This window comes from Sus scrofa, chromosome 13 (assembly GCF_000003025.6).
Source record: "Sus scrofa isolate TJ Tabasco breed Duroc chromosome 13, Sscrofa11.1, whole genome shotgun sequence".
Lineage (NCBI taxonomy): Eukaryota > Metazoa > Chordata > Mammalia > Artiodactyla > Suidae > Sus > Sus scrofa.
Window position 1 is genome coordinate 30,408,257 of NC_010455.5, and position 13,483 is coordinate 30,421,739.

At 44.3% G+C, this 13,483-nt stretch overlaps 1 protein-coding gene across 1 annotated transcript in view; it reads right to left on the reverse strand.

Annotated features, from left to right (window-relative positions):
• The window catches only part of SMARCC1 (SWI/SNF related, matrix associated, actin dependent regulator of chromatin subfamily c member 1), a 166,292-nt gene continuing 154,531 nt past the window's right edge, over positions 1,723-13,483 (reverse strand). Inside the window, 2 exon segments of the mRNA XM_021068731.1 lie at positions 1,723-4,142; positions 6,470-6,646. Coding sequence (XP_020924390.1) covers positions 4,033-4,142; positions 6,470-6,646 — 287 coding nt within the window. The 3' untranslated portion in view covers positions 1,723-4,032.

The window sequence follows — 13,483 nt, forward strand, 5'->3', positions numbered from 1 at the left end:
AAGGCTATACTTATGTGTGGGTGGTGGTCTAAGTGGTGGCCAGAAAGCAATTACCTGGCTGCTCCTCATGAGTTTGGAAGGGCCTGGAAAGGCCACTGTTGCAGAAAGGAATAAAGACAGCTCCAGTTTGCAGGGCAGGCCAGGAGCAAGAAGACAGGGGACCAGACAATGCTCTCTTCAGCTGGGGTACCATGAGAGTTTTCTTCATTAGCACTTGCCACAATATACATTATTTTAGCTCTGGTATCCCCCGTTCTACAAACATATAAGCAGTGAGGAGTGCAGGGACACTCAGTCATAATTATGATTTCACTGCATCCAAGTTCTTTCTAAGTGCCTGGAACACAGTAGGCTCTCAAAATATTGATTAGACTGATGGGCTCATAGAATGAACTGTTACAACCGCAGAGATCTTGCTCTACCATCAACCATCTTAACCATTAGTTCTCAAAGGGTGGTCCCATGACTAGCTGCATTGGGATTTCCTGGGAATCTGTTTGAAAGGAAAAATTTCAGAGCTCACCCCAGAGCAGCTGAATCAGAAGCTCTGAGGGTAGAGCTACAAACTTGCAAGTGATCCCAATCTGCAATGAAGTTGCTATTTTATTTTGTGTGTTTTTTTAGGGCCACACCTGTGTCCTTTGGAAACTCCCAGGCCAGGGGTCAAACTGGAGCTGCAGCTGAGGCCTACATCACAGCCACAGCAAAGCCAGACCTGAGCTGCATCTGCCACCCACAGCAGTTCATGGCAACACTGGATCCTTACCCACTGAGTGAAGCCAGGAATCAAACTCCCATCCTCATGGATACTAGCTGAGTTAGTTACCACTGAGCCACGACAGGACCCCATTTTGTTTGTTTGCTGGTCGTGCTTATGACATGTCAAAGTTATTGGGCCAGGGATTGAACCTGAGTTGCTACAGTGACAACGCTGGATTCTTAACCTGCTGCGCCACAAAGGAACTCTGGAAAACTTTTAAATCACATTTGTAGGACTTATTCCACAGGGAGGATCCGAGGAACCTGTGGAAAACTGGTTAATTGTATATGTCTTGGGATGCTCTAAAAATAATTCACACTTAAGTTTTTAACCAGTCTTTGGTTAGCGTGGATCAAGGATTAACTTTCTTCATCACCATGAAAGAAGTGTAGGAATCCTGTGAGGTCCATCTGACTCTAACACTCTTTATGACACGGTAGAGTTGAACAGGCCAGAAAGCAAAGCACAATCAGCTGACACTTCCATGAAGAGCAAAGTGTTCACCTCCTGGCAGACACAGAATCTGCTTCTTTGCTTCACTGCGTTCATAAGCATCTTGAAAGCACTGGGTTCTATTTTCTGCACAGGGCCTGCAGCTGTGGGTGCTCAAAGGCTGTCCATTAACAGAATCACCTGTCCTCATCGCCTGCATCTAGCTCGGGGCTGTCTAAACTGCAACCTTACAAATATTCTCTAGTGCACCAAACCAAACTATTCCTCTCTTGGAGATGCCAGGATGTTGGCCATCCTTCCTGGAGAAATGATTTCACTCTGACCATGGAAATCAACAGTGGGCAAGGCACATGCAACCATACCTAGGTGAGAAGGTGGTTAGTCAGGAAACCCAGAGCCACTGGGCTTTAACTGACCACTGGGCTTTTAATGGACATTAAAAGACCAGGTGCGGTTCCTCATAGACAGATGAAGAATCTGGTATATGAATGCAGAGAATAGGACTAGAATCCAGAAATGATGGTCCATTTATTCACTGAAAGGAGGGAGATTAGGTCTTCTTAATTTCCTCCAATCTTCCCAAACTCCCTCCCTTCACTTTTCCAAAATAACACAGTGAAACATATTTGTACAAAAACCACATATTATTCCCCCCTGCACAAAATCAGGTGGCTGTATTACAGGAATGAAACCAGATCAAATAACATGAAAAGAAAGTCACCACTTATACCGAAACATAACAGTATTAAGAATTCAGGTATTTTGTAGAATTATTACTAGCATAGTAAAAATACTTCCACCTGGATCTTTTAAATTTGAAAGTGATCACATTAAAGACCTGAGGTTACAACAGACCACAGTATGAACCAGAATTCCATTTTCCTTCAAAGACCTCAGTGGAAAAGGTAAGTATTTGGAATGAGTTTCCTTTGGGAAAGAATGGTGGGAAAATAGGGGAAACCCTGGCCATTGTCGAAAGGCACTGGGGTCTTTGTGGAGTCAAAAGCATTGGAATTAAACTCCAGTAGGAACAAGCTCATTTCCACTCCAATAGTCCAGAATAAACACACAAAAGGAACAAGGGCTCCTTGGTTCCAGTCCTCTGATGGTGACCAGGGCCACCTGGTTAGAGGTAACACCTGAGGGTTTGAAAGGCAAATCTTAATTGTGGTTTAATTTTATTTTTCTTTCTGATATCAAGGAAAAAAGTTATGTTTTAAAACACCTCCCCATACCTTCACATATGTAAAGCTATATAGAATACATAGAAAAGATATCCAAAAGATGTTTCACTTTGCATTGTAAATGAAACTGCCACTTGAGAATGTAAAGAGGCCAGGTGCTTCTGAAATCAAGCTCTACCAAAAACACCCCTTCCCCACCCATGGAAGGATAGAGGGGAGGGAAGGAGGACAAGAAAAGAAAACCAAGAACCCTCAAGTCACTCATCAGCAGGGGCAGAAATGGGCTCATATTAAGGCATTTTTGTGGCTCCTCCACTGGAATGGCATTCTACTCTCCCGGCCTGAGCACCCCACCCTGAAAGCATGATGCTCTGATTGCCAAGTGAGTTCCTTGGTACCCACAGCATCTCCTTGACAACCCTATGATAGAGGGAATGTGAGATCTCAGACAGGGAAGGGAGAGGGTATGAGGCTGCTGATCCTGTCCCACTTTTCCAATCCACCCCAAACCTAAAGTACCGCTTCACTAAATCCCACTCACCCTGGCTACTGCAAGAGGTAGTTTGGGGACTTGTACCCCCAGCCATCCTAACCAAGTTCCATGAGCTAAAATGTTTATCAGTACTACCTACTTACTTATTATTTTTTCTTTTTAAAGGTTTTGTTTTTAAAGAGGAAGAAAAAAAGAATGCATACAAAGCAGTGAATAGGGGGCTGAGATTCACTGGGTGGCCACTTCCCTAGACTCCAAAACTTTCCTGGGTAGTCTAGGGAACTAAGCAATGCCTCCCCAAATCACAGCCCTCAAAGCTCACACTGCCCTCAGAAAAACAAAATACCCACCCCTAATCCGACAAACCATCTGCATAGAAAACCAGAACCAGTGGGCCTGGGGAAGGAGTGAACCTGTTCTAATACTTGTGCTCTCCTAAAGGGGGATGTTCCACCAGGAAGGCAGGCTGGAGGCTCTCACAGTCCTCACGAGGGATAAAAATCAGTGGGGTCCCTTTCCCCATCTCTTAATTTTGGTGCTTCCATGTGTGGTAAAAGTCTTGTGAAACTTCACCATCAGCACCATTCTTAGCTCAGATAAGCAGAAATAAGGTCACTTATAATGCCTTAAGGTTTGTCCCCTCTGGCTATCCCCTCTGCCCATCACCAATTTTTGGTTCCTATTAACTTAGGATATTCTCCTTTAAAGCAAAAAAAAAAAAAAAAAAAAAAAAAGTAAAAAGTAATGATTATAAAGCATTATCCATAGAGGCATAAGACAAAACAAAACAAACTGCAGCAGAGCAAAAATGGTACAGACGTAAGACTACTAATGTTAACAGGACCCGCGGATAAACTGTCAGCATACCCCACACCAGGACAGGGAGACGCTGGTTATTATTAGGATGACCAGGGTACACTGTCACCACAGACTTCCCCATGAGAGCTGGTGGAGGACCTAACACAAGAGGTGTCAGAACATGGAGCGGGGTAGCAAGAGAAATGAGGAGATATGGGATGCGTGCTTGGGGGCTTTGAGAAGAAAAATCCTGAAAGAAACCCAAGGAAGCTGAGGAACACAAATCCTGTTATCCCCACTCCAGCTGGTGGTGCTGAGCGTGGATGTTCCCTACATCATTCAGGCTAGGGTGCAGCTGAGGCCGGTGGGCCTGAAGCAGGAGGTGGAGGGACTCCATCTGCAGGTGGTGGCGGTGGCTGCTGCTGCTGCTGCTGCTGCTGAGGCGGAGGGGGATCTGTAAACACATCCAAGAGTGACTTGTCATTGCCAGAAATACAAGGGGCCTGGAGAAGAGCCATTCAAAGAAAGATGACATGAGGAGGAAGTTTCTTTAAGGCCTGTGTGGCACTGCTGCCACTGTGGTCTATGTGGGGCAGGGCCATCTGAACCTTAAGGTCACCGCTTGTGTTACTGCCCCTGGTCCAAGTAGTTGGGAAATGGGAGGTGTCTGAATCTGCTCCACTCTCCTTCAAGGCCCACCTCTTCCAAGAAACACTCCAGACCTTCTCAGAACTTAATTATATTTGGACTTTATTGTATTTTAACGGTTCTCTCTGCTAATTTTATTTCTTCAGTTAAATGATAAGCTCCTTCCTAAGTTCTGTGTTTTTGCTTTCCTCTCATAGCACCTTGTCTATCTGGGCACAAACAGATTATCAGAAACTTCTTTCTGATTAACTATCTCCACCAGGGCCAGAGAGCTTCATTTGAGGCAGCTGCTGACAAGGTGGACAAGTCCTGGGAGGCCCTGCAACTCCTGAACTTCAGTCCTTGGATTTTTGGCCACAACTAGGTCAGGTCCTGAAGGGAACAATTAGTATGAGTGTCTGGGGCTCTTCCCTATTTCAACTTTAGCAGCTTTAGTGTACAAAGGAACCCTGAGAGATAATTCAATCCAGGGTTTTTTAAACTTCTAGATTTTGCCAGAAATGACAACATATGGAATAAATAATTCAAGTGCAGACTTGCTTACTAATTTACCCAAACTTCCCTACTCTAGAAGGTTTCCATCAAACTGCTAAGGCTCCTCAGAGAATCCTGAAGCCCACCAATCTAACCTTGTGTCATCTTTCAGTGGAGAAAACGAAAGCCTGAACAGGAGAAGCAACTGGGCTGATGAGGCCTGTCCAGTGCCCTGGATTCAAGACAGTATCTCAGAATCCCAAAAACATTGATTTGTGGCAGGAAGCGGTGGGAAGCACCCAAAACCTTATACATTCTCAAGGGTGCTCAACTGAGGGCCCTTTAGGGTAGAATCCCACACACAAATCATAGGTTATCAGTAGGACATGATAGTGGCAAAGATCAACGACATTATCTCTGCAACAGGGATGGCAAATTGGTCAACTTTCCTGGTTGCCAGCACATTTGTATAGTGCCTGTAAGGCGACAGGCAAAGCTTTTCCTGCCAAGGGTACCCATTAGATACCCTGTGACCACTGCCTCAACAGAGATCATTTTTTCTATTGTGATCCTATATTCACCCAGCTCAACTGTAGTCTTTCTTCTGTGCACCTACTTTGTCCTCTCCCCTAGGGGTCCAGTGAGAAGATGTACCTTTGTTGACAGAAAATGCCTCCAGGCCCTGGGACGTCTCCCAGAGAACTATACAGTGCACGCCTGTCACTTCATAGCCTCAGGTAACTTTTGGCAAATCCTACACACCATAGTTCCTGTACGTCCACTTGTTCATTTCCTATATTCCCAACTAAAGCTTCTGGAAGCCAGGAATTCCTATGTGTCCTAGCTCTTTGTACTGTGAACAGGAGCTAACTCCTTGTCACATACATAACTTCTAATGGGCCTGAGATCACAGATGTGGTTGGGGTTCCTAGCCAGTATCGGCTGTATTTTTGGATCATTACTACTGGTCTACAGGAATAAAGGGCAAGCCAGACTCTGAAGCAATTCTCTGGAGGCCACAGTTGGCATAGAGCATGGGCTGCACGGCAGCAATGACCTGGCTTCACATACACTGGCACACTGGCATTGTTCAGCAGCATTGGTTCTTATCCACTGAGCCTGCTATGACCTCAAATTCCCTCTCAAAACAGCCCCCTGAATACTCCCTCCTCAGTCTAAGTGGCCACTACCAGTATCTCAGAGTGGCCACAAAAACTTATTTGTCACTCTTGTTCCAGTTCTATTTTTTTCTTTGCACCACTTTTAAACTTTATATCCATAAAAAGCTCCTGTAGGGAAAAAAACTACCAGTAGCTCTGTATGTCCACCAAGATTTAAATTAGACAGGCTGAAACAGGCATGGCTGAGGTGTGTCTCTGGCCTCCCCACAGACCTTGGTGTCAAAAGTGCATGCCACAAAGGCTATGGTGCCCAACTGAGTGGGAGCACTTTGCAGTCATCTCCTGGGTACCTGCCAATCAGTGCGTGAAGAACACTGAACAAAAACCAGTCTTTTGGAATCCACTGTCACAGGTCACAGTGTCCATAAACCTGTCAAACTCGAGAGAACAGAAGCCCACCTTCATTTACCCTCCCTGACAGACCCAGAAAGTAATGCACCTCACGCCCACCCCCGCCAGACCCCACCTTGCTACTCACACATGCCGTTAGGTGCAGTGAGGGGCACTCTCGGTCCCAAGATGTTTCCCGGGATTGGAGGCATACCAGGAGGGGCAGGGCCACCCCCAGGGGGGTGGATACTGGCTGCAACGGTTGGAATCATGCGGCCTGGCATGGGCTGCCCAGGCATCATAGAACCTGGGCCTGGTATCTGACCTGTGGAGGGATATTTACAGTACTAAGGTAAGTGTACCAGGAAGAAAGGAATCAACTCACTGCCTGAGACTGCTAATAAAGACAAATATCTAACACTTCAAAGGATCTGAAGTGCCAACAGAGCAATAGTCTGTACTAATCTCTTTGTTCAGTTTTTTTTTTTTTTTTTTGTCTTCTTGCCATTTCTTGGGCCGCTCCCGCGGCAATATGGAGGTTCCCAGGCTAGGGGTCAAATCGGAGCTGTAGCCGCCAGCCTACACCAGAGCCACAGCAACATGAGATCCGAGCCGCATCTGCAACCTACACCACAGCTCACGGCAACGCCAGATCGTTAACCCACTGAGCAAGGGCAGGGATCGAACCCGCAACCTCATGGTTCCTAGTCGGATTCGTTAACCACTGCGCCACGAAAGGAAACTCCTGTTCAGCTTATAATTTAGTGGGGAGGTGGTGGACAGAGCATAAATGAGGCAGGTCTGTGGAAGGAATGACCACCCTAGACCCTGGTATAGGCAGCTAGCTGGAAGAAGCAATTACCAAAAAAGCATCCTAAAAGAAAGCATTCATTCTGTTTAGTTTGGGAAAATAATGGGTTGTCAAAATATCTTCCTGAGGACAGAGAATACCAAGCAATGACCACAGGGAATGGAGAGGACTTTAACAGTAAGTCAGTGCACAGTCCAAGGACTGGAGCAGTCTAGACTGGGATTCACACACAAGCTATGTGGGAAGATGTGCTGAAAGGTTACTGGCCGCTACTGTGAAATCACCATTAAAAAGAGATTTAAGAGTTCCCATCATGGCTCAGTGGTTAACAAACCTGACTAGTATCCATGAGGACGCAGGTTCGATCCCTGGCCTCACTCAGTGGGTTAAGTATCCAGTGTTGCTGCGAGCTGTGGTGTACGTCAAAGACACAGCTCAGATCTGGCATTACCGAGGCTGTGGCATATAGGCCAGTGGCTACAACTCCGATTCGCCCCCTAGTCTGGGAACCTCCATATGTTACTGTGCGGCACTAGAAAGATAGATAGATAAATTAAAATAAAATAAAAAGGGCAAAAAAACAAAAAAATAAAATAAAATAGGATTCTAGGAGTTCCTGTCGTAGCTCAGAAGGTTAAGAACCCAACTAATATGCATGAGGATGCGGGTTCAATTTCTGGCCTTACTCAGTGGGCTAAGGATCCAGTGTTGCTGTGGCTGTGGTGTAGGCTGGCAGCTGCAGCTCTGACTTGACCCCTAGCCTAGAAACTTCCATATGACAAAGGTGTGGCCCTAAAAAAAGGGGAGGGGGGAATTCTAACTGGAATTCTCAAATCCTGTTCACACAAAACTCTCACAATGAAACTGGCCCTGGAAAACCACGGGGAGAGGTGAAGGGGATAGGAGGGCTGACACATGGGAGACTGATAAATCCTTCATCTCTTCCCACTGCTTTGAAATGAGTGATGAGAGATGCTAGACACAAAAACAGTAGAATACCTCCTGAGTTCAGTTTCACACTGAGTACTTAGAATGTTCAGCAAACCTTTTCTGTAAAGAGCCAGATAGTAAATATTTGGACTTTGCAGACTATATGGTCTCTGGCACAACTATTCAACTTTGCCACTGTAACATGAAAGCAGTCAGAGGAAATATAATAGGTGTGGCTGTGTCCCAATAAATCTTTACTTAGGAGCTCTGAAATGTGAATTTCACATAATTTTCATGTGCTTCTGAATTTTCCCCAACCATTTAAACCATAAAAACTATTCTTGGAGTTCCCTCATGGTTCAGATGGTCACTGCTGTGGCTCTGGTTACAGCTATGGCACAGGTTCGATTCCTAGAACTTCTGCATGCTGCGGATGCAGTCAAAGCAAAAGAAAACAAAACAAAACAAACCAAAAAAAAAAAACCCAAAAACCCATTCTTAGCCTGTGGCCCCTACAAAAACAGGAGATAGGAGTTCCCATCGTGGCTCAGTGGTTAACGAATCCGACTAGGAACCATGAGGTTGCGGGTTCGATCCCTGGCCTTGCTCAGTGGGTTAAGGATCCAGCATTGCCACGAGTTGTGGTGTAGGCTGCAGACGCGGCTCGGATCCTGCGTTGCTGTGGCTCTGGCGTAGGCTGGTGGCTACAGCTCGGATTAGACCCCTAGCCTGGGAACCTCCATATGCCACGGGAACGGCTCAAGAAATGGCAAAAAGACAAACAACAAAAAAAACAGGAGATAGGCCAGATATGGTTGCAGTTAGCCAATCCTGCCTTAGATATGATGGTGTTCTTGAACTTATTGGTTTGGCTGCTAGGCTTAGTTTTAAAGAGTTACAAATGAAGGAGAATAATTTAATGAGTTTAACGGGGAGTTCCTATTGTGACTCAGTGGGTTAAAGACCTGGTATTGTTGTAGCTACGTCGTAGGCATCAGCAGCAGCTCCAATTCAACCCCTAGCCCAGGAACTTCCATATGCCGCAGGTGTGGCCCTAAAAAAAAAAAAAAAGAAGAAGGAATAGTTAAATGGGCACAAACCAAGGTGAAGCTATGTATAGTAGGGCAAACTATACTCTCTACAGAATAAGGCGGGAGAACTTATGCATTTTTTTCCTTTACTTTTTCACTAGGGACTTTAGCATTTATGTAAGGTCAATTGTATAAAACTGAATAGACTTTTGGGCATCATATCGAGGCAGCTGGAAACAAGAATGCTTGAGGTTCAAGCTTGGGAAATTTGGGATATGGGACTACCAGACAGCTAACGAGCAATTAAAATATACAGAACAGTACTGGAGATAAGAAAAACACCAAGTGTCAAGTCTCACATCATCTATTTTCAGTGTCTGTTCCCTGACCCAGGACTCAAAGAGAGGAGCCTTACATTACAAGGTATCAATGAAGAGAAACCCTCTGGGACACAAGAGTCAGGAAGAGAGGTGGCTCATTGTCTTTGGGGGACTCTTTGTGCTATAGAATGCAATCAGGCAAAAGTGCAGCAGAAGAGCCTCAGAGGCCCAAATGCTGCAGGACAACTTGGTCAAACCGCCTCAGAGAAAGCAAGAGCCAGTGCTGGAGTGACACTACCACTATTCTTACACCAAGTGAGCATGTGGGTGCCTGTGCCACAAGCTAAGGCAGATACAGGCAGTGCTGGAGACTCTATCCACAGAGGGGATGACACAGACATAAAAGAAACAAAGGTCAGGTACAGTATTAGCCATACAAAGGGTAAAAACACATAAAAGGGTGGCAGGCAAATCAAGGGAAATTATGGATGAAGCAAGTAAAAGAAACCAATACCTTCCAGTTAATCAAGACCAACTTGTGAATGACTTGGGTTTTTGGATAATGTGTGAATAAAGTGAAGGAGGACAATTAGAAATAGGGTAAGAGCAGACTTTCCCAAGCACATAGCTTAGCCTGAGTTACATAATCGAAACATAGTATGAACATTGCTCCCGTTACTCACTTACATGTAATATGTTCATACTTGCCATTCCCTCTGAGATAACTCTATCAACTTACTATTGATCACCAGCATTTCACTGAGGAGTAACAAGCTCAAAAGTTTATATATGTATTTAAAACCTGCCCAGGTTACAAAGCCAAGTTGTCTGCACTTGGTTTTGCTGACATGAATCAAAGCAAATGGGGCCAGATGAATCCTGCACACAGAACAGGGTTGGGGATTCGGCCAGAAAGGCTACAGAGAACTGGGTAAGAAGGCTTTCGAGAAGGAGGAACATGGGCTTTATTTTCTGTGTGATGGAAAGCTACAAGAGATACACAATCTCAGCACAGAGCAGAAGAAAAGAGCTTTTACAGAGAAGTAGAGGTTGCATGAGGACAGGATGAGTACGTGAGAGTTGAGAACACCTTACAGTAGTCTTATTATTCTAAGAATCACGGCCAGTCCTCTGTAAAGCTGTTAAAGAGCCTCTTTGCTTTTTAGGAGGTACTCTCTCACCTCCCTTCCCACCACATATCACCTGCTGGGCTGTTACTCAGCACAGTGCTTTGTTTTCCCACTCTCTACTAATGATTCTCTAATGGTAATCCAGGTGGAGTAATAAGGAAGAGGAGATACTTTTGTTGTTGGAGGCAGGAGGCTTACTTTCAAGTCCAGACCTACAGATTTCCATCCTTGAGATGAAAAAACACTTTTAATAGACTTGCTGTGATGAACAGAAGTACTTGAACATGTAATATGGTCTGTGTCTATCAATGGGTACAGACTGCCTCCTTCTACCCAATTCAACCTGGAGGCCTTAAGCAAGTTAGGAAGAACATTTTGTAGTCCTTCTCAGGTCTCTCTAGAAAACTGACAGTAGAGCACTGAAGAAGAATGCCTTTACAAAAAGGCCAGACGAGGACCGAATAGGGAGAAAGAAAGAAGAGCACAGACCAGGTGTGTGCTCAGGTAAGGACCATATACACAACTGTTCAGTCCCACCCACTTCTCACATACAGCAGGATGACAGAGTTTTACACACTTTGATATCTAGAGCAAAGTGTGGGTGCCCAAACTCCTGGCTGACCAGTGGGTATCCCAGTCAGCAAGCCACCCAATACCATTCTCAACAGGCAAAGTACAGATGAACCAGAAGGGAAACTACACAGCATGATCTCACCTCCACTTCACCAGATGAGTGGGCTTGGGCAAGTCATTTAGGATGCCCCGAGCCTCAGTTTCCGGACATTATTATAAAGAGTAATGCTAAATAGCTGCACTACTCTCATTATCTGGCTTTCTGTATGAATCAGGGAAACTGTTACAGTGCCTCACTATGTCACTGGCTCGTCCAACAGCCTAATGAGAGGCAGAGCAAATATTCTAATTCCACAGAGATTAAACAGAACTCAGAAAAGTTAAGACAATTCTTCATGGCCACAGGACTTATATAAGAGGAATCAGATCCAAGCCAATTATCTTTCTACCACACTATTCTGTGCTCAAACAAGACAGTTTATGTGAAAGGTCTAAATATAACAGCCAATATTAAAAAAATTTAAAAAAAAAAGGAAACTAAGGTGTATACTTTAATTCCAAGTACCAAGTTTTCTTCATCACTATATCATAGTAATGAGATTGCTTTGCTTCCTGCAACAAATAATTTTATCAAATATACTTTCTAGCACCTTGTAATAGGTTGAAAAGTAGCCCCCAAACAAACATGCACATATCCTAATACGTGGGACCTGTAAATGTAACCATATTGGAAAAAGTGTCTTTGCAGATTTGATTAAGTTATGAATTTTGAGTTGGGGAGATCATCCTAGATTATCTTGGTGGGCCCTAAATCCAACAAGTCTTCTTACATGAGACACATGGAGAAGACATAGAGAATAGAAGGCAAGATTAAAGACGGAGCAAAGTGAGATGGAGCCACAAGCCAAGGAATGCTACCAGCCATCAGAAGCTGTAAGAGGCAAGGAAGACCCCCTCAAGAACCCTTGGAGGGAACATGACCTTGTTCTAGCAGGTCTAAGAACTATAAGAGAATACATTTCTCTTGTTTTAAGTCATTACGTTTGTGAAAAGGGAAGATAAAGACTGAGTAGCTCACCCCAAATCATTAAGTGGATAAAGAGGGGAGCCCACCTCTGACCTGGCTACTCTGGCTCCAGCAGCGATGGTGCTTATAACCATAGTGCATCTAAGGATGAAGATCTTGTAAAAGGGGGACCATCCCTCCTCCAGTAGACCATGTGGTGCAAATACTGCTGCCACTAAGCAAAATGGGTCAGTTGTTCGATGTACATCTAGCTCCAGAAAACAACTGGCAAAAAGGGGAATCAGTGGAACATGGACAGAGATCCATAAGGTGACATCTACCCCAAACTCAATGGGACAAGCTTGTCAGCTCTCCTGTCAGGCCAAAAGTGCTGTTTCCAAAACTACCTGTTCAACCTATATGCTGAGAACTATAAAACTTTAATCAAAGAAATCAAAGAAGATGTAAAGAAATGGAAAGATATTCCATGTTCCTGGATTGGAAAAATCAATATTGTCAAAATGGCCATACTACCCAAAGCAATCTACAGATTCAACGCAATCCCTATCAAATTACCCATGACATTTTTCACAGAACTAGAACAAACAATCCAAACATTTATATGGAACAACAAAAGACCCAGAATCGCCAAAGCAACCCTGAGAAACAAAAACCAAGCAGGAGGCATCACTCTCCCAGACTTCAAGAAATACTACAAAGCCACAGTCATCAAAACAGTGTGGTACTGGTATCAAAACAGACAGACAGACCAATGGAACAGAATAGAGAATCCGGAAATAAACCCTGACACCTATGGTCAATTAATCTTTGACAAGGGAGGCAAGAACATCAAATGGGAAAAGGAAAGTCTATTCAGCAAGCATTGCTGGGGAACCTGGACAGCTGCAGGCAAAGCAATGAAACTAGAACACACCCTCACACCATGCACAAAAATAAACTCCAAATGGCTGAAAGACTTAAATATATGACAGGACACCATCAAACTCCTAGAAGAAAACATAGGCAAAACAGTCTCTGACATCAACATCATGAATATTTTCTCAGGTCAGTCTCCCAAAGCAATAGAAACTAGAGCAAAAATAAACCCATGGGACCTAATCAAACCGAAAAGCTTTTGCACAGCAAAGGAAACCAAAAAGAAAACAAAAAGACAACTTACAGAAAGGGAGAAAATAGTTTCAAATGGTGCAACCGACAAGGGCTTAATCTCTAGAATATATAAACAACTTATACAACCCAACAGCAAAAAAGCCAATTCAATCAACGGAAAAATGGGCAAAAGACATGAATAGACATTTCTCCAAAGAAAATATACAGATGGCCAACAAACACATGAAAAA